This window comes from Larus michahellis, chromosome 14, assembly GCF_964199755.1.
Source record: "Larus michahellis chromosome 14, bLarMic1.1, whole genome shotgun sequence".
NCBI lineage: Eukaryota > Metazoa > Chordata > Aves > Charadriiformes > Laridae > Larus > Larus michahellis.
In genome coordinates this window covers 3,422,065-3,441,017 of record NC_133909.1, presented here as the reverse complement: position 1 = coordinate 3,441,017, position 18,953 = coordinate 3,422,065, and the positions used below count along the sequence as shown (strand labels likewise).

The 18,953-nt window shown below is 49.0% G+C and overlaps 1 protein-coding gene across 1 annotated transcript; it reads right to left on the bottom strand.

Annotated features, from left to right (window-relative positions):
- Positions 1 to 2,797: 2,797 nt before the first annotated feature.
- Positions 2,798 to 18,861, bottom strand: LOC141751240 (F-box/WD repeat-containing protein 10-like). The gene is made up of 14 exons (XM_074607686.1): positions 18,676 to 18,861; positions 15,882 to 16,041; positions 14,749 to 14,958; positions 14,520 to 14,647; positions 13,202 to 13,324; positions 12,457 to 12,566; positions 12,051 to 12,254; positions 10,945 to 11,066; positions 10,288 to 10,436; positions 9,435 to 9,577; positions 8,421 to 8,579; positions 7,171 to 7,370; positions 5,989 to 6,174; positions 2,798 to 4,402 (listed from the first exon to the last, which is right to left on the bottom strand). The coding sequence occupies exons 2-14, from the start codon at positions 16,033 to 16,035 to the stop codon at positions 3,525 to 3,527; spliced, it is 2,766 nt and encodes a 921-aa protein (XP_074463787.1). The 5' UTR covers positions 16,036 to 16,041; positions 18,676 to 18,861; the 3' UTR covers positions 2,798 to 3,524.
- Between the last annotated feature and the right edge of the window lie 92 nt (positions 18,862 to 18,953).

Genomic DNA, 18,953 nt, shown 5'->3' with positions numbered 1-18,953 from the left:
GCGCTGGTACAAGCGATGCATTCTCGTTGGACAATCTTCCCTGCGGTGTCTCTGCAAAAACCTCAAACCTGCTTGCGGTGCGGCATAAGAGATATTACAGCAATTAATACTGTTATCGTTGAAGAAACAATATTAATTGCAACGCAATTAATCCTGTTATTGTTGAAGAAACAAAAATTTATTGGGACCTCTAAAGACACGCAGCACCGCTGCCTAACCTTTACATTAAACTACCAAAAAGTAAAATAAACTAAAAAAAGTAAACCAAAAATTCTACTGGAAAAACCTCTGAATGAAACAGACACTCGTTTGGGTATTTTTCCTTTTTTTTTTTTCTTCTCTTTTTTTTGCCCCTTTTTTAAAGCACATCTCCAAATATTTGCTTTGAGGACTAAGCAAAACAAATATTAATAGTACTTTAGGCTTTATTATTTTGTGATCAATACAGCCTTTTCACACACAGCAATCCCTCCCAGATGACCCCAAGGTGCTGTTTGGTACCGGGGCTGGGACACGCTCCGAGCTGGGGAGTGGGTGTCTGCGCTTTCCCCTTGTCCCGGCGTTGGGGGACGACAGAGTCCCCTTCATCCCTCTTTTCCACCCACCACACAACTGCCTGCTTGGGGGGCAGCGGAGCAGCAGTCTCTTGTGTACGATGTCCCCAAAACGCAGATGGGGACGCCACGGTTAGAGCCGTCCGGGAGGAAGAGCGAGGCGTGGAGCTGCGGATATAGGGAAAACCCCCGGCCACGCAGACTGTCACCCCGGAGCTCAGATTCCCCCATGCTCCAGGGGTAACGTCCCCGCTCGCTTATAAAGAGCTCTGGCATCCGTTAGTGCTGTAAGTGACACAGCCCTCCCTCGTATGACTTACTCAAAACCAGTACTGCATTCAAATTAACACTTTATTTCTACAAAACGCCTGAAAAACCACGACAGAGAAGCACTGTAGAAATAAGCGTACCATGCAGAAGACAAAACGTTCATCGTAAAAGACCTGGCTGTTTAATGGTCTTTCTCATATCTCTCTAGGTTTTTTTATTTTTTTTTTTTTTCCAATTTAGAAAGGGCAGATGTCATTATTAGCATCACCACGATTTTAAGCCTGATACGATCTAATCTCATGGTGCACGATCCAGCCGCAAACAAGCGAAACATCCTTTCGCTTCAGTACTGCCTGCACACAGTTTTGTTTTCATTTCGATGGAAGACAACATTAAAAAGTCCATTTTGCTTGCCTAACTAGCCAAGTGCGTTTTCTACGCTCGCTGAATTCAGTACGCCGCTTCACAGGCAATGCAAAGCTGTTACTGGTAAATACAATACTATATAAAAAACTTAATTTGCTTTTTATATCTTTGCTGTTGCCTCTTTTTATTACTCTTGTGCTCCTTCTCAGTTCACCGTGTGAAGCGTCGAGCACCATTCCTCTTCTAGCTGTAACCAACACTGGTGTAAAACTGTTTTGTTCGGAAGCACCCGTTGAGCTACACAGACGAAATGGCTGTGGCACCAATATCGTCGTCTCGGGATAACATTATCGACGCTTTGTGGATGACACAAGTACAACGCTAGTGGCACCTGGTTACAAAAAAACTCTTATCGAAACGGTCTTGCCACCGCTTTGCCTGGCTTTGGCTCTGCTGGCGGTGCCTCGTGTCCTGCACGACCCCAGTGCTACCCACAGCACCCCCGGGTTGTCACCCCTGCGCCCCCAAAGGCCAGGCGCACCGAGAGGTCGATTTAATTCCAAAGGGAATTGGCAAAGATAGTAAACCCGCCTCCTCAGAGTTACCTTCAGCTACCGTGTACGACGTTTTCCCATACGTTAATTCCCTTCTGATGCATCTCAGACGCCCAGCTCCTAAAGCCGATGGCAGGATGCGCTCCAGCTCTGCCTTTGTAGGTAATGTCCCACCATCTCCCTTGGCTGTAGCATCTTGCAAGCGCCTGAGCACCCACACCTGCAGGGAGATGCTGATTTATTAGCTCCAAAGAGGAAGGCAACACTCCAATCCTCCTCACTTCAGCGCGACTAAAAAGCCCTCGGCCTTTCCGGGTGGTTTTTCCATCAGCCTCCCTCTATGAGATGCTTTTTTCCAGGGGGGTTGTGCCAAAGGGCCTCTGGCTGCAGCTGTGCTGAGCTTACGCCTGATTTCTTGTGAGAAAGTGCCATCCCGTGGCTAAGCGTGAAATCCTTGCTGCTTCGGGTCTGAGAAAATTGCATCAGGCAAAGCTCCCCCAGACAGCTACAATCCCTGTCCCATAGCACAGACCTGCTGCAGCAAGGACAGTCACCAACCTCCCGCCCCCAACCCCATCCCCTTTCGGCAGCAAATCTCAGCTACGACAGCCCAGCTCCCACGGCCTCGTTATTTGCTGGCTTCCTCATAGTTTTACACGGGCACTTAGTTTTTATTACCTCTTCATTATCATTCTTTGGAGGACAACTATTGTTATTTTTCCACTGTTAGCAAGGTCTGGCTTAATCACAGGATTTGGAAGTTGAAGATGACGTTAAAATAAACCAAAACTAATCACCACCCTAGTGTATGGAGAGTTTCAGACTTTCATCTCAAACCAGAACTGCTGCTGAGAGGACCCTTGATGTGAGCGTGGGCAGGAAATGTCCTGCCTCAAGTCTCTAATGCAAGAAAATAACGGAGATGTATCTGCTACACTGGCCCAGCTACTCAAAGTTGGACAACTAGACAGGTTTTTGTCTTCCCAACTCAAGGCAATGTAGGTCCTGAGCGTTAATTTAGGCATTTTATCCACAAAAACAGGAATAGAAACCACTACCTTTATTTTTTATTTAATACAAATTAGATTTGAAGCTGCTTTCCAGCTGGGTGGCCCCCAGCATGTCCTGGTGCCTGGGGCTGCTCCACCCCAGGGGCAGCACTTCAGGAGGTCCCTCAGCCAAACTTCAGGAGGTCCCTCAGCCCATTTCTCCAGCCTGCCCAGGTCCCTCTGGGTGGCAGCACCACCCCCTGCTGCATCAGCCACCTCCTCCTGTTGTGGTGTCATCTGCCAACTTGCCAGGGGTAGGCCCTGCCCCATCGCTCACATCATTAATTAATGACAATGTTAAACAAGATCAGACCCAATGTTGACCCGTGGGCTACACCATTAGTTACTGGCCTCCAATTAACTCCGTGCAACTGAGCACCACCCTCTGGGCTCAGCCAGTTTTCAGTCCGCACTTCTTCCATTTATAAACTAATCAATCCACATGAACTCCCGTAAGATTTTTTTATTATTCTTCACACACAGTTGGGCCATATTAGTGTCAAACCGTGCTGTGTCTGTAGTAAACAGCAGGTCTAGAAAGATAGTCCTCTCCTGGAATTCAATCCATTCACTGCCTTGAGAAACAGCTGAAGATACCAATAGTATCACTTAGAAGAACTTACAGAGGAGACGTCTTGTGTACTTAGAAGCCACAAGGATCTTGACATGGCAGACTCAGCTGGACACCAGAATCCTCAGGTGCTGGTTGTTTGTTGGACTGAGGGATTACCTCAGATAAATGTGTTAAACCCAAGTTCAGGAGCCGCTATTTTCCCCTCCCCAGTAAAAGAGTCTACAGGGAGGCCTTTAACCTTCCTTAACCAGGCTTTCTTGCGTGCTCTTTGCTGATCTTCTGTGAGCTTTGTCTGCTGTTCCTCATCCTGAGCTACAGCCGCTGCCTCGTACGCTGCCTTCTGTTTTCCTGTCAGAAGCCTGAACCCGCTGCTGCTCGGGGAAGGGTCTGCAGCATATGGACAAAAAGGCTTTATTCTCCGGGAAGCCACATCCTTTTTCATCTGTGCAATCATCACATGCGTTGAATTGATCAGGTCAGAAGAAGCTGTAAAGGGATCGATAAGTGGAACCCCATCTTCAGGGAGAGGAATGACTTTACCATGACCACCGTGAGCTTTCTTTTCCCGTGAGAAACCACAAGTCTTGGGCCGCACGACAGAAGGAGCAGGGATGGAGGAATTCACAGTGGGTCCATGCAAAGAGTTTTTCAGCTTGAGCTGCAGCATTTTGGTTTCAAAGGGTGTAGAAATGCTTTTCATAGTCAGAGAATCGCTGTGCAGCCTCACACGTTGGAGCTGGACTGCCTGATCCTTTTTGTGTTGCAGAGGGGTTTTGTGGAGTTGTACCTTTTCAAGGCGGCGTTGCCGATGTTCCCGTGGAGGTTCCCATGCTTCCCTGACTTTCACAGTGTCCTTAACGCTGGAGCAGATGTGGGCTGCCTTCCAGGCTTTCTGCAGCATGCTGACCACTAAGAAGAACTTGTCAGGGGACATTGGAAAATTTAGGTCTCTTCCCTTTTCGTGCTGCAAAGCGGCTTCTGCCCCGTCAGGATGTGCAGGCGCATAGAGAGAAGGGCCATATTCACATTTGCCATCTGTTTCCAAAAAACAAAACACCACATTTGGAGTTGAGGATAGCTTTTGTGATCACTGTTGGCAGGGTAGTACCAGAGTAAGACCAGGGATGGGTGCTGGGTTGACAGGCATATAGACAGCCCAAGTTTATCTACAGAACAGGCGGCGTAGGAAGCTACAAACCAACGGTGCCCATTGCAGTTTGGCCACGTTAATGATGCTGCCAACATCAGAGCTAACGCTGTCTTCGTTAACCGAGAGGTGTTCCTTGCCGTAGCCTGTACGGATCAAACTGAAGTCAGGTTCTGTAACGCGCGTTGTATTTGTGGGTGGATAAGTCGGCACCCACCTTGTTTGACACCGTGGTTTCTAATAAGGAAGGAGGTTCCCCACCACCTCTTCCCATGCACCCCCTCCTTGTCCTACAGCATTGGGAAAAGGCTTCAAGACAAGGCAGTTCCTGGTAGAAATCTGTGAAGGACCCAACACCTGAGAACCAGTTTGAACCGTTACTACTCGGAGCCACACTGGGATTGGAAATCACAAGACGTGCTTCACAGCCTGGCTTTGCTGTCCCAAGGGATGGAGAGAGGGACCTGTGCTGTGTGACGGACATGGACTGGGTGATTACACCCTTGGCTAAGAACTGGATGGGGATTATGACACAGACGGCGTAAGATGCTCAGTCCCATGGCCTTGCCGTAGCGATTAATTTGTCACTTCGCTTTGCAACGCCACGCTGTTCGCGTATCATTGCTTTGCAATACGGTTCTGTTTTTCCAGGCTAGTTAACTGCAACTTCCACCCTCTGGAAACGTATTTCAGAGAACATCAAGTGACAGCGCAGAAAAGCGGAATACGGCAAAGCAAACTAATGAAAATTACTGCTTGTTCCCCATTCACGGGGTTTAGAACTGTTTAATCTACACATCTGCACATGATCCTGCATCTCGGTTACAAACACCAGGACTCTGGGGTTCAGGACTTTTGACTGGTACAGCTCTTCAGTAAGATTTCAAAGTGTGCCTCAACCTTTAAGGTACCAACAGATTCCGAATATAAAACCTGAGAAAAATTAACTCGAGACAAATGCCATATGGCCACAGACCGTATTTTTCTGATCTCGGTACTATCTCATTGTCAAGTTTCGGGTTGCCACGCTGTTGCTGGCTGAGAGGATCTACATATAATTTTTTTTTTTAAACAGTTTTTTGAGTTACTGCTGTTGATTAAACACCAACTACTTGAATACACTTTGCACACAGTTCTCCTACACCTGTTGAAGAAATCAAAAAATAGAATAAGGATACAGTAGATATTTCTCTATATCTATAGATAGATAGTTCTCTCTATCTATCTACAGATAGATACAGAGAACTAGGCTTTATAGCTAGAACTGATCGATTCTCCTATTTTTTGATAGGTCTAAAGCAGCTTCTGTAGCCATCACAGGCTCTTGCAAGTGCTCTGTTTTACCACTGCAAACCTTTCGTCTAGAATGGGGCTGTCTTCTAGAGACCCTCACCTTTTCTTTAAGCCATTCACTTATCTTAGGCGCACTTGGTTTGAAGAATTCCCATCCTACCTGGCTGTGAAGAGCCCTTACCGGTGGTATCTGCTCGGATTCTTGCAGACAGCGCTCTCGCTGGCTTTCCCAAGGCGAAGGCGTGGAGCTCTGGGCTGCCAGGGATGAAAAGCTTTTTCTGCTGCTCTGCCGGAAGACGAAAAGTCTTTTCCATCTCAAGAAAAAGCTGCTGGCAAGCTGCTGATTCCATCAGTTCATAGCAGAGTGCTAGAAAGCAGAACGTAAAGCCATCTCTCAACTTCACTGGTGTTAAACTTGATTTTTATTGAATGAAATCTTCGTAACTGATTGGATTTCAAGTCTTTGGTTACTGTTTTGCCTCCTATCACAGCTTCTAAAGGTCTAGGTATTAGAAATAATCCAAAGATTAGCAGAAAACCTCACAGAATTCAAACATGACAGCAAATGTTGATTTTTTTTTTTGAGTATTAAGCATGTATACACAACCTATGCCTTTTTTTTGCCATTAAAATTAAAATATAGCGCATTTCCTATTTGTTTCTCATTTCTACGAACTGTAGATCTGTTACCAAGTAGAGCTGCATCAAGGAGGTTAAGTTCACGCCTCAAAAGCACGAAAACTTTCTTAGCCCATGAGTTTACCTGCGACGTACAGTTTGATTGCAGAGCTGGAAGATCTGCGATACATACCGCGTTAAATAACTGCTGATTTAAAAAAAAAATGAATAACACCACAATGTTACAATTTAAAAGGTGGCTGCTTATGTGCCATTGCACTTCCTGGTGATGGCAGATCCTGAGTGCAGGTGTCCTGTGACTTTCCAGAGTCTTTTCTGATAAATAATTCAAGCACTGAATCAGCAGCGTGTTTCCGTGCGCGCCAGCTGTAAGAATATGAATAATACCACTGATTCCTCTATTACCCAGAAAGTGACAGCGCCTGTCTCGACAAACGTGTCGAATTTCTACCAACCCTTTCTAAAAAGGTACAAAGGTTTTACAAAAGCCTGGAAGTGACAGAACTATTGAAATGCAACAGCGCGTCTACCGAAAAGAAAAAAAAAAAAAAGCGGAGAGTCTGCATATTGATTGGGATGAAGGCAGCGGCTACGTGAAACTATTTCTAACTCATTTCCGAAAATGATGCCGGAGTGCGACAAGGGCTGTATGCGATACTTCGAGATGCTCCGGAGTTGGTGACCGGCGGCGGATCCAGCAAGATGGCATTGAACTGGTGGGTACCTGGTGTCTGCAGAGCAAGTGGGTGCATCTGGCCGAGGCTGGGGCGTTCGGGTGGCTGGAGGGGGAGCGGTGCTCTGGCTGAAGTCCCGTTGTGTTGGTTTTTCTTCCTCACCATCTCCCGGTCAGCGTCTAAGGTATAGTCCCACCTGACCTCCTCAAACTGGAACAGCAACAGACCGGTTGGTGAATTGATCACCAGCCTGGAGAAGGGAAGGAAAAGCCGTGAAAATTATCATTCACGCAGCAATTACTACCTAACAGGGCCATTTGCTTCTGTGCAATACAAAACCTGAGGGCACTTAAACAGCTCTGAGATAACCATCGCCTCTTTACGGAAGCGACAGCAATTAGTCTCATCAGTCAGACACTGTACATTTTAACTCATACTCTGTAGGAGCTCTCGGGGGCTCTTTTCATCCAGCTCTATGGCAAAAATAGTTTTAAAATAGTTAGGATGAAAATCGCCAACGGTGGACTGAGCTAGATCAGTGCAATGCCAGAAGAAACTGGAGATACCATATCACTAGGGACACTTAAACCCAAATTGGAGGGGTGTACTGGGTCTGGGTGGGACGGAGTTTTCTTCCTAACAGCCCATATTGTTGCGGTTTAGAGTTGTGACCAAAACAGCCCTGATAACACACCAGTGTTGTAGCTACTGCTTACACAGAAGCTGGGAACTACCTTCAGTTGAGAAGTGCAGATGTGAAGGAATCTGGAGGAATTTTCCTTGGGTGGCTGTTACAAAAGAGGCAGTAGGTCAGGGAAGGGGTGAAGGCTTTGTCAGGCCTTGGCTCGATTCCCCAGCCTCTTAAAAAAATTTGGGTTTTCAACTCAGCTTTACAGTTGCTTCATAGAATCGTTTAGGCTGGAAAAGACCTTCGAGATCTTCAATTCCAACTGTAAACCTAACACCACCAAGTCCACCACTAAACCATGTCCCCAAGTGCTACGTCTACCCATCTTTTAAATACCTCTGGGGATGGCGACTCCAGCACTTCCCTGGGCGACCTGCTCCAGTGCTGTATTTTAAGTTGTTTAGAAACCGGCTATTGTAGATTGCTGAGTGGACCAAGCAAATCTATTTTCAGCCATTGCTTACAAAACCGAGTGATTGAAGCAGTCAATAAGCAGTAGAGCCCTTTAAAGCTTACTTGTGAGAAGGACAGTAAAAAAATACCTAATCCCTTAAATCGCAATGTTATCTACCTAGTTTGGTTCAGAGACTATCTGCAGCCGTCGTCACCAACCTGTTTTCTGCAACACAGAAAGAAGATATGGGGTCCCCTCTGCTGTTGGCCATCAGCACTTTCAGGCAGGTCCCAGTCAGGAAATTAAATACCCGAATCTTGCCATCGGCACAGCCGCTGATGACTCGCAGATAGAGGAACTCCAGAGACAGAACTTCCCTGAAAACACAACGTGTCCGTGTTGGTACCTTCATCATGCTTTCCCAAGGAGACACAATCAACTACCTCTTGCGCCTTGGAGAAGATGCAAAGGTCCGTCTCCAGCAACAGGCTAAATAAAACAGCTCATTGAGATATTTAAGTAGTGAAGTCCTTCATAATCACTCCATGTCCAAACCACAGAATCACAGACTGGTGGGGCTCGGAAGGGACCTCTGGAAATCATCTAGTCCAACGCCCTACCAGAGCAGGGTCACCCAGAGCAGGTGGCACAGGAACGCGGCCAGGCGGGTTTGGAATGTCTCCAGAGACGGAGATCAACCAACCCAGCACATCCTCAGAGCAACCAGTGTGGTTATGGCCATCTGCTGCCTTTTAAATTCCATTTTTATGTCTAGGAAAGTAAATGAAAACAATATGCTACAGTTTTCACAGATCTAATAAGCTATTGAAGTATTAGAAAGTGACATAATATACGGTTGGTAGGGTTCAGCGTGTAACTCAGCCACCTCTGACAGAGACAGTACCTTCTCTTGACCAGGCAGCGCGTACCCTTTTGCATACGGGTTGGGATCCTTGAAATACTGGACTTTGCCCTGTCAGCCTTAAGTCATCCCTGTTTGTGAACAAGGGGTTGGGTGTTTGCGTTTCGGGTTGTTACAGGTCTTAACTGGGAAACACTGGTTGCGACCACATGGGACCTGACACTGTTTTAAAGAGGAAGATTGTTGAAAGTGAGGATATTTCAAAGCCTAAGACTGATAATGAAGGCATTTTCCGTTCCAACAAGGGAGACGTTTTCTGTACGGGTTCAGAGGACTGCTGAACACAACTGGAAACACATCTGGTTCCTACTTAGGGTGGCGGAAAGCTATCAGGCATCTCTTCAGGTTTCCCAACATGCTCCATCCCAGGGCGTATCCGTCGGTGCTTCCTGTGACGAGGTGCCACTGATCAAAGGACAAGCACTTCACCGGGCCTTGGTGCCCCTCCAAGGTCTGCAAAGTAAAAGAAAGAGGTGAAACACTGTCAGCAATCTGGGCGTCACCGCGCCGCGATATCTTACGGCGTTCACAATACCAGCCTCAGATCCTGCGCTGCGGTTTTACTGGGTGTTGTTATGACATACCAATACACCCTATATGGTGTGTATACCAATAATACCGTATAATACCACGTATTATACCAATAGACTCCTCTCAGATGTGGACTAATACCAATTTTGGGCGCCTGTTAAAGGTAATTCTCAGACTCCGGCCTCAATCTTTAACATTGCAGAGCAGTTATCCAGCTCCTTCAGCTTCATAAACTGGTTCTGGGAGCAAGTTTCTTAGTTTTGGGGCTTGCCCATGACACCTCCGACCCCGAGAGCTGTTAGTCAAGCCCTCTCGCCCTCTTCCCAGCTTCCGAATGTTTCCACAGGAGAGAAATTAATGTCTCTGCAGAGACCGTGTAATGATGGGCGTTAGGAAGGGAAATCAAACCCTGGGGTAAAACTGGCAATTGTTTGCAAATTGGTTTTTGCGCTGTTTGCTCACCAATAACTCTGCAGTTTCTTTTATCAGTTTAAACAGTGTTTGGGTTTGGTTTTTTGGATTATTTTTTTTTTTTTTAAATAAAGTCTTCGGCATAACCAAAAAGCTCCGAAATTAGCACGGGAGATTTTGGAAAATTTAGCACGAAATTCTCCACCTATGAAGAAACTCACTTTGATGAGAGTGCCGGTCTCGGCACACCAGACCTTCGCCAGCCCTCGGTCGCACCCGCTGACGACACGGGCACCGTCCGTTTTAACCACCCAAACACCCCCGCCGTGCTTCAGAGTCTTGAGGCATTTCCCACTCTCCAGGCTCCACACTGTCAGCGGCAAAAGGGAGAAATATTAACTATTTATGCCCCCACGACAGGTTGTTGGTTTTTTTTTTCTAACTTAGTTACAAGATACTATTGGAATTACAGTTGCACCTTGTACCTGGAGCTCTGCGTGGAGCCAGGTGTTGGCTTATAGAGTGTAATCGCATGGCAAAATTTTCAAGTGCGAAGTGCAGAAAATGGCACATCCTTTTCTATAAGCCAAAACCAAGGAAATCTCTGGGCAAGCTGAAAGCTGATACCGCTCTCCCGAGATTCGGTCTGGCCCTATGGCCACGAAGCCATTGAAACGGCGTAAAAGCAGAAATAATGAGAATTTATTCGGTGACGCAGGGCTCTTGTGTGTGCGTGCGTGTCAGCTGAGGCTCTTCTGGTAGCAAAAATATGAGACACTAAAATTCACCGTCCAATTCGTCACACATCTCCCAGGCACGTTGCCCATCGCTCACCACTGCTTGCCTTTGGCCGGGAAGCTGCCGGTCTTGGCTCTCACCTTTTACCATCCCGTCTCTGGCTCCTGACACAAACTGCTCCTCGTGGAAATCCAAGCAGGTGATCGTCCCGCAGTGCCCATTAAAGACTTTCATACAAGCACCACTGCGTATATTCCAGCACCTACAGAGGGCCGGCCAAAAAGGGAATACAGTGATTAACTCAATTGATGGCTTAGTCATTATTCCCTGCTTAACAGGCCCAGCTTTTCTCCCACACACACTGGGTTAAAATCAGGAGTCGTTCCACTAAGGTGTCGGAGGATTTGGAATGATCAAGTCAGGCTCAGCATTAAATTTTTACCAATATACGTTGTTCTTTTGCCTCCAAACTGCCTGGAAACGCGCGGCTAGATTTCACGCATTTCACCTTTGGCACGGTCACCTTCAGTTAACCTTAAAATGTAGAGCATTACAGATAAAGTTGTTTTGTTACCGGCCGGTGCCAAGAGGCTTTCTGTTGACTTTATCTAGACAACTCAAGCCTGCGCTTAAACAAACAGCCCTTTTGGAGTGGGAAGAGCAGGGAGGGCAGAGCCTGAGCTGGTATAAACTCCCTTTTTGTTAAATGCCGCCTTCGATGAAGTTGTGCAATCGCCACACCAGAGCCAGACAGCCGGCTGTTTAACTTTTCACCCTTCATCGTGATGTTTCTGAGATTTAGTGATAAAGAAGAGGTAAGAGCTGACCATCTCCACCCACCCCTTGTTTCAGGGGGCAGTGCCGGGAGAGGAGCAGCCGTACAACCGTGTTGAACCTGCTTAGCCAAAATGGCATGGGCAAACCCAGCCTCCCCGGACCTGATGCTGCGCTTGGCAAGGCCAGAATCTCACTGCAAGTCCCTAAAGCATCTTAAAACGCCAGATGTGTTTCCCATAGGAAAACCTGCACGTCACTTATCTTCCTACTTCATCATTCAGTACTGGGTGACACTGGGAAACAGCAGCTGTCCCGCGTGAGTGGGGAATGCGTTTCCGTATCTACTCTCCTTTAATGAAAAGGATAGGAAGGAGGATTCCTAAAGGTCGGGGTGGAAGGGTTAAAGTCTCGTTTTTCCCAGGTTTGCCGAGGGGCTGGTGTCCTGGGGCACAGTCCCCGTGCTGCTCACCTGATGCTGAGATCAAAGCTTGCGCTGAGAACGAACCCTTTCTTCTCATGGAGGAAGAGTGCTTTGATGCTCCCAGCATGGCCGGAAAGAAGAGGTGGCACTTCTTTCATTCCTGACATGTCCAGAAGCCTCACTTTTCGGTCTGCAGAGCCAACGGCTACCAAGTTTCCACCACTGTAATGGATTATTCTGCTTCGGTCTGGGCTGGATAAGAAATAGTGAGATGAGCTTTAGCGGGTTAACAACCTTGATATCTTTATACATAACTGGATGTGACACCGAGGATTTCTTTGCACTGATGCTGAGGGACCCTTCTCCAGCCATAGATTCCCACAGAAGGATTGCAAGGAACAGGAGGGGTTTTCAGAAGCCACCGTTTGGCCCTACAGCCAGGCAGTCTACTCACCGGTCTGTCAGGACACGAATATTGTAGGAGCCACAAAAGACATTTCTCTCTTCCAACTGAATCGTGTCGGTTTGCAGGTCACGATAGACGGCCTGCAGATTGTCTTCCTCCTCCCGATGGAAAGAGAAATAGGGAAATATAAGTCAGGGCGGGGGGACTGCAGCATTATTCTGTAGCATTAAATGTATCCGCTTGGTCCCCACTATAGCGATGAGACCAACAGAGTCAGAGAGTGCTGGTAAGGGACGCCCACAGTGAGAGAACGTCCTGGTTGTTCCCATGCCGTGTTCCGTGGCAAAAATGGAAGACCTGACAGCTGCAGCCTTTATTCTTTGGGAAAAAGGCCATGTGCTCCTGACGCCGCCTTCCCTTGCCAGCACCTCACAGCTATTCATGCAACTGGGATCCTGGAGGTGCTTAAAAGATGGGTAGGCGTAGTGCTTAGCGATATGGTTTAGTGGTGGAGTTGGCAGCGTTAGGTTGATGGTTGGACTCAATGATCTGCAAGGTCCCTTCCAACCTGGGCAATTCTATTATCCTACGATGAAGGCAGGAGTTCAGGGAGGCAGGCTCCCACGCAAGAAGGTCCTTACGAATTGCTCACGATGGTGCAAACCAGAAGCAGGAGGGGGAGAAGAGCACAGCAACCCTCAATTCAGTCCTGTCCGCCAAGACCACCATTCCCTCCTTCCTCCCCAAACACCGAGATGCGGGATCCAGCGAAAGCAAACAACTTCCAACGCACCTTCGTTATACTTTCCCGATCATGGCCTTGCTCTTTGATGACATCACCCTCTTCGTTTAACTGTGGAATTGTCACGTTGACTGTTTTAGCATAGTTTGAAACCGCTCCTCTTGGGGACGACCCCTGGAATGAACCAATAGAGGCAACACAGTCGCTGCAGAGCCCACGCACACAGGGGGTGCTGCTGCTTGTGTCTTGGTGCTTCGGCATCTCCGTGAGATGCTGAATTACGTGCAAAGCCGAGCTGCACACACTGGCTTGCTCTCACAGTTTAAGAGACCTGGCTTGCATTTACCAATTTGTTGGTATAAAATTTAACTTCTTGTAAAAAATAATTTCTTCCCCACCCCACCCTCCCCCCAAACTTTAGTCTTAAGCTTTTAATAAGCTGCAAAACTTTTCCATTTCACCAGGAAAAAGAGACTTCAAAGCGCACCTCATCTTTGGTGAGCGCTCAGTTGATTCAGAATCCAGACCCAGTGAGATGAGAGGCTCTCCAAACATCTTTATCAATATCAAAGATTCATTTTTAATGTGCAGAACCTTCCATTAAGCCTCCTTGGAATGCTAGCACCGAGCTGAGATTTCCATGCTCTCTTCACAACTCAAAGCGTGAAAAGACTTTGTCTCTCCAGGGATTTTCCTTTACACTTAGCTTGGTCTGTGGCAGGTCTGTACTAAAGGACAAGCCTTTCCTAGACGTACTGCTGTACTGCGTCCCGACCACCAGCTCTGACTCCTCACAGGGAACCCTAGCATTCCCGCCTTCCTTGCGGAGCAAATAAAGCTCATTTTTGAGGTGCCTCAGGGAGCTGTTGTAGCTCTGCCCCATTTCCACTAGCTCCTGGAAGTCCAGTATTGGCACTGGCCGAGGTTGCCCAGAGAAGCTGTGGCTGCCCCATCCCTGGAGGGGTTCAAGGCCAGGTTGGACGGGGCTTGGAGCAACCTGGGCTGGTGGGAGGTGTCCCTGCCCAGGGCAGGGGGTGCCACTGGGTGGGCTTTAAGGTCCCTTCCAACCCAAACCATTCTATGATTCTAAAATTTGTGACCAAACTCTGTTTTCTTGATTACAAGAATGTTTTGATCCATTTTTAGAGTCCCAGGCTCTGCAAAGGTCAGTAAAGGCTACTCTGCTGTGCTTACTTGTGACTGCGTCAACATCTAACCTGGCTTAGCTCTGTGGATGCAAGGAGGAGGAACAGGGGGAAGTTGGGAGGGAATCTCTAGTAAAAGCATCTCCGTCTAATGGCTTGGGCAGTAGCAGAAAAACAGACCCTTTTTGAAAGGCATAATAATTGCAGAAGCCCAGACATCATACCTGCAAATACAAGATCTTCTCCTGTGTCATCCTTTTACACACACGTTCCCTCTTGACTTCTTCAGCCATAAAAGCCCAGCATCTACTCACGGCAGCACATGCATGGAGGGATTTTTGATCCAAAAACCCTGCGGAATTAAAAGGACAGAATGACTGACCCCTGTCCACGTTAAACCCCATCCATGACCCTTAGGGGAAACCACCTTTGGAAAAATCAGAGCAGCTTTACCCAGGATGTACATGGACAGTTGAAGTGGCAGGCAGCGAATGAAGTCCTTGGATGGGCCGACATTAGAGGATGACTGGAGAGATGCAGGAACCACGGCATCACCTTGATGGGCTGAGGACATCATAGGTGAGTTGTCCTCTGCATCAGGACCCTCCTGGATGAGGCACTCGGTGTTTTGGGGCCAGAAGTGCATTGCTGGTGGCTGACCGCCTAGAAGACAGAAGAATTGACAGTCTTGTGAGCGCTTGAGCTTTGGTGGCTATTAATGGTATTAATGGTTAGTAACGGCCCTGCAAGAGTTGGTTGGAAAAGTCAGGAGACCCAAGGGGCCACAGGAGACCCTGGGTGAGCTTGATGGGGACGTGGTGTGACAGTTTTCCCTTTACAAACACAAGATACTTTACCTCTTCCACCTCTATCTACAGCAACCACCAGCGTGGGAGGGCGTCTGCCCCAGCCTCCAAGGGGGAATATCAAAACAACCTCATGCCAAGGACACAGCACTTCTTTCCTGAAAAGAGTGGAAAACCTTCTCTTCCTTTAGCCATTAGGTTTTCTTCAGTAAAAATTTGACTTGGGTTTATGACATTGCAGGAGGAAAGAACGGGGGACAGATTTCTCTGTTGTCCCCGAGATAACGGAAGGGTAAATGCAGCTAATGCCCTCCTCACATCGGGAGTTCCTGCAGATGAAGGTGTCTGGGCATCTTTGACAAACTGCAACGCTCCCATAGCGTAACTGGTCCTTCCTTCCAGGTGCAACAGCAGCCACAGTGCTACCTTTTGAAATTCAAGTTGTGCTGGTGGAAGCCCTTGAACCTGAGAGAAGATCTCAGTCCATGCCGTGAGCAACAAGGGAGACGCTCTCTTTTCCCTATTCTTTACGAGCGCACCGGCAGCACCTCAGCAAACTGGGGGAGCGACTCAGAGCAAAGACAAGCATCTGTTGAATGGCATCACCTCCTCTTGCATGGCACTTCCCAGCTAATTACTGCCATGGTGGTTCCCCCCCCCCCCCCCAAAGTGACCCAGAACAGAATTGTTCCTAAGCGGTGCCCGTTGTTAATATTCTGGTATGAAACACCATAGATTTTCTCCAGTATTAAACACTCAGGCAGCGGCACCCCATCTTACCAAGCCGGCCAGTTCTCGCAGATGAGGATTTATTTTTAAGGGCTGCAGAAGAAGTGCTGGCAGACCACAGCGGAAATCGAATCTGGGCACCGGGCTGAGGACAGCTGTCTTCCTTGGAGCTGCTTTGGGATTCAGCCGGCGATCCGTCCATCATCTTCCTCTGGAAGAATTCAGCAAAGGGTCAAACCTTACAATCCCAGTAGGCTTCTTAGAGCTGAATTCAGGGATTGCAGAAGTTAGAGTAGTATGGCCTCAAGTTGCACCAGGGAAGGTTCAGATTCATTATTAGGAATAGTTTCTTGACCGTAAGGGGTATCAAAGATTGGAGCAGGCTGCCCAGGGAAGTGGCTGAGTCACCACCCCTGGAGGTATTTAAAAGATGTGGCATTAGGGACATGGTTTAGCGATGGACTTGGCAGTGCTAAATTAACGGTTGGACTTGATGATCTTAAAGGTCTTTTCCAACCTAAACAATTCCATGATTCTATTAAGTATCTCATAAGGAAATCGTACTGTATTATTTAGTCTAGCTATGCAGGATTGGTCCCTTCAGCGCTTTCTTTCGCGTGGTTTTCATTACCTAAAACATTCCGTTCACAACCTGAGACACATTACCCAGAAGAATTCAGGAGAAAGTTCTTATTATGCTGTTGTCAACAATAATTCATTATAGGCTATATTTATCACCCCTTTAATGACGCCCTCATCTGCAGGGTTACTTGCACACATACAGCTGGCTCCGAGGTGGAGCCGGCTCCGGGAGGCTGATGCTGGGTCAGGACAAAGCTGCCAGGTCTGAGCCCCATCCGGCCCCGTCTCCTGCTGCCAAGAACACCCCGTTCCCCCCGCGACCTGTGCCCCCGGCTTTGCCCACTCATTTCCTGCAGCCGAAGGGATCGGAGACCTAAATGATCCCAGATTTGCGGTATTAACCAGGAGCTTAACAGCACAAGGCAAATCGAGCTACAATTAATGGTTATGCTGGTTGGGTCGCTTCTTTTCGGCACTTACCCTTTGTACTGCCCGCACAGGGAATTTTGACAAATGTGATAAAATGCTTGCTAGAGGAGGGGGAACAGCCAGAGCAGCAGCATTTGGAGGTGCCAAACTCCTGCAGATGTCAGAAGGGAACGTTACCTCCATCTTAGCACCTCTGCTGGTTTCAGCTGGGAAAGAGTTAATTTCCTATCTAGTGATTGCTGTGAAAGGAAGGTGAAGAATACCTGGTGGTTTTGGTTGTTGCTAAGTGATATTTACCCTGTTCAAGGACTTTTTTTTCAGCTTCCCCTAGAAAAATCGACAGAAGGATGGAATGGCCGATGAAGTACTCCGTACCATGGATGTCATGCTCGGTGTAGGAATGGGGGTTGGCTGGGAATCCGCAATCACTGCTCCAGACAGTGCCAATTCACTGGGTGGTGAGAGTCACCTGTGTCGTCATTGTTAATTTTTCCTTTTCTGTTATTATTTCTATTAAACTGTATTTATCTCAACGCATGAGGGGTTGTTTTTTTTTTTCCTCCCTTTCCCCTCTTTTTTTTTTTTTCTTCTTCCCCCACCCTTCTTGGGAGGAAAAAAGTGGGGGGTGAGGGAGCCGCTGCATGGTTCTAGTTGCCGACTTGGGGTTAAACCACAACAGTATCACCCCTGGACCACAGCGCTTGTCCCCCGGGGATGCACAGCCTGGGCATCTCCTCCGACTGCAGGCTGGCCCACAGCACGCCCCGAGAACGCCGAGAGGCAGATCTTCACCTCTGGGACAAACAGCTAAGGGTGGCTGCAGCACCCCGCGTTCCCCAGGGGACAGGAGATACGCTCACACGCAGCTCATAATCCCAGCCCCACCACTCTGCGAAGTGCAGCTCGTTCCCCAGCAAGGAGGAGCACCGGCACAGGCTGTGTGCTGTTTCTCTCCACCAAAACTGCGCTCAGTAGTTGCTGACCCTGCAGGGAAGGGTCTGCTAAAAGCCACCCGCGCTGTGAGACATCATCACAGAATGGTTTGGGTTGGAAGGGACCTTAAAAGATCACCTCGTTCCAACCCCCCTGCCCTGGGCAGGGACACCTCCCACCAGCCCAGGTTGCTCCAAGCCCCGTCCAACCTGGCCTTGAACCCCTCCAGGGATGGGGCAGCCACAGCTTCTCTGGGCAACCTGGGCCAGGGGCTCACCGCCCTCACAGCCAAGAATTTCTTCCTAATATCCAACCTAAATCTCCCCTACATCAGTTTGAGGCTGTTACCCTGTGTCCTATCATTACACTCCCCGATCCAGAGTCCCTCCCCACTTTTCCTGGAGCCCCTTTAGGGACTGGAAGGGGCTGGAAGGTCTCCCCGGAGCCTTCTCTTCTCCAGGCTGAACCCCCCCAGCTCTCTCAGCCTGTCCCCACAGCAGAGGGGCTCCAGCCCTCCCAGCATCTCCGGGGCCTCCTCCGGCCCCGCTCCAACAGCTCCGTGCCCTCCTTGTGCTCAGGGCTCCACAGCCGGACACCTCCCGACCTGCGCCCAGAGGAGTTCCTTCCAGTTCCTGCGAAGTTCAGGCTTTGCGAGCCTGAGCTGGGAGAAACCCAAGAGGAATTTCGCAGCCCGGGGGGACCCGGCACGGCCCCAGCAGGGCGGCATCTGCCTCGGCTCCACCGAGAACTTCTAAAAAGCACCAGAGGCGAAACCACCGCGGCGTCAGCACCCCCAAAAAAATCAAGCCCCGCGGGCCCGACCGCCTTCGGGACTGGTTGGTTGGGGTTTGGTTTTTCGGTCCACTCTTTTCTGCCCGATACGCAGCAAATGACGCGTCACCTGAAGCTCGGCGCCGGGTGTCCCGCTGTCCCCACGCCCGGGCGCAGACAGGCCCCGGCGATGCTGCCGGGGATCCCCGGCGGTTCGGTGCCCCCTTACCTGCCCTCGGGGGGGGGGGGGGGGGGGGGGGGGGAGGGGGGGGGGCGGCAGGACTCGTATGTGTCGCGTCGTGTCCCCCCCCCCCACCACGCCGCCCGTCCCCGTCGCGTCGCGGCTGCTAGGAGACACCCGCTACCGCAAACCTCCGCCCGCCGGGCCGTAGCGCTGCTAATAGCCGC

Coding starts and splice junctions, on each gene's coding strand:
- LOC141751240 (XM_074607686.1), bottom strand. CDS start 16,035: ATGATGGACGGATCGCCGGCTGAATCCCAAAGCAGCTCCAAGGAAGAC. Junction 14,648..14,748: donor ACTGTCCATGTACATCCTGG/GTAAAGCTGCTC, acceptor TTAATTCCGCAG/GGTTTTTGGATCAAAAATCC. Junction 12,567..13,201: donor ATCGGGAAAGTATAACGAAG/GTGCGTTGGAAG, acceptor TTCCATCGGGAG/GAGGAAGACAATCTGCAGGC.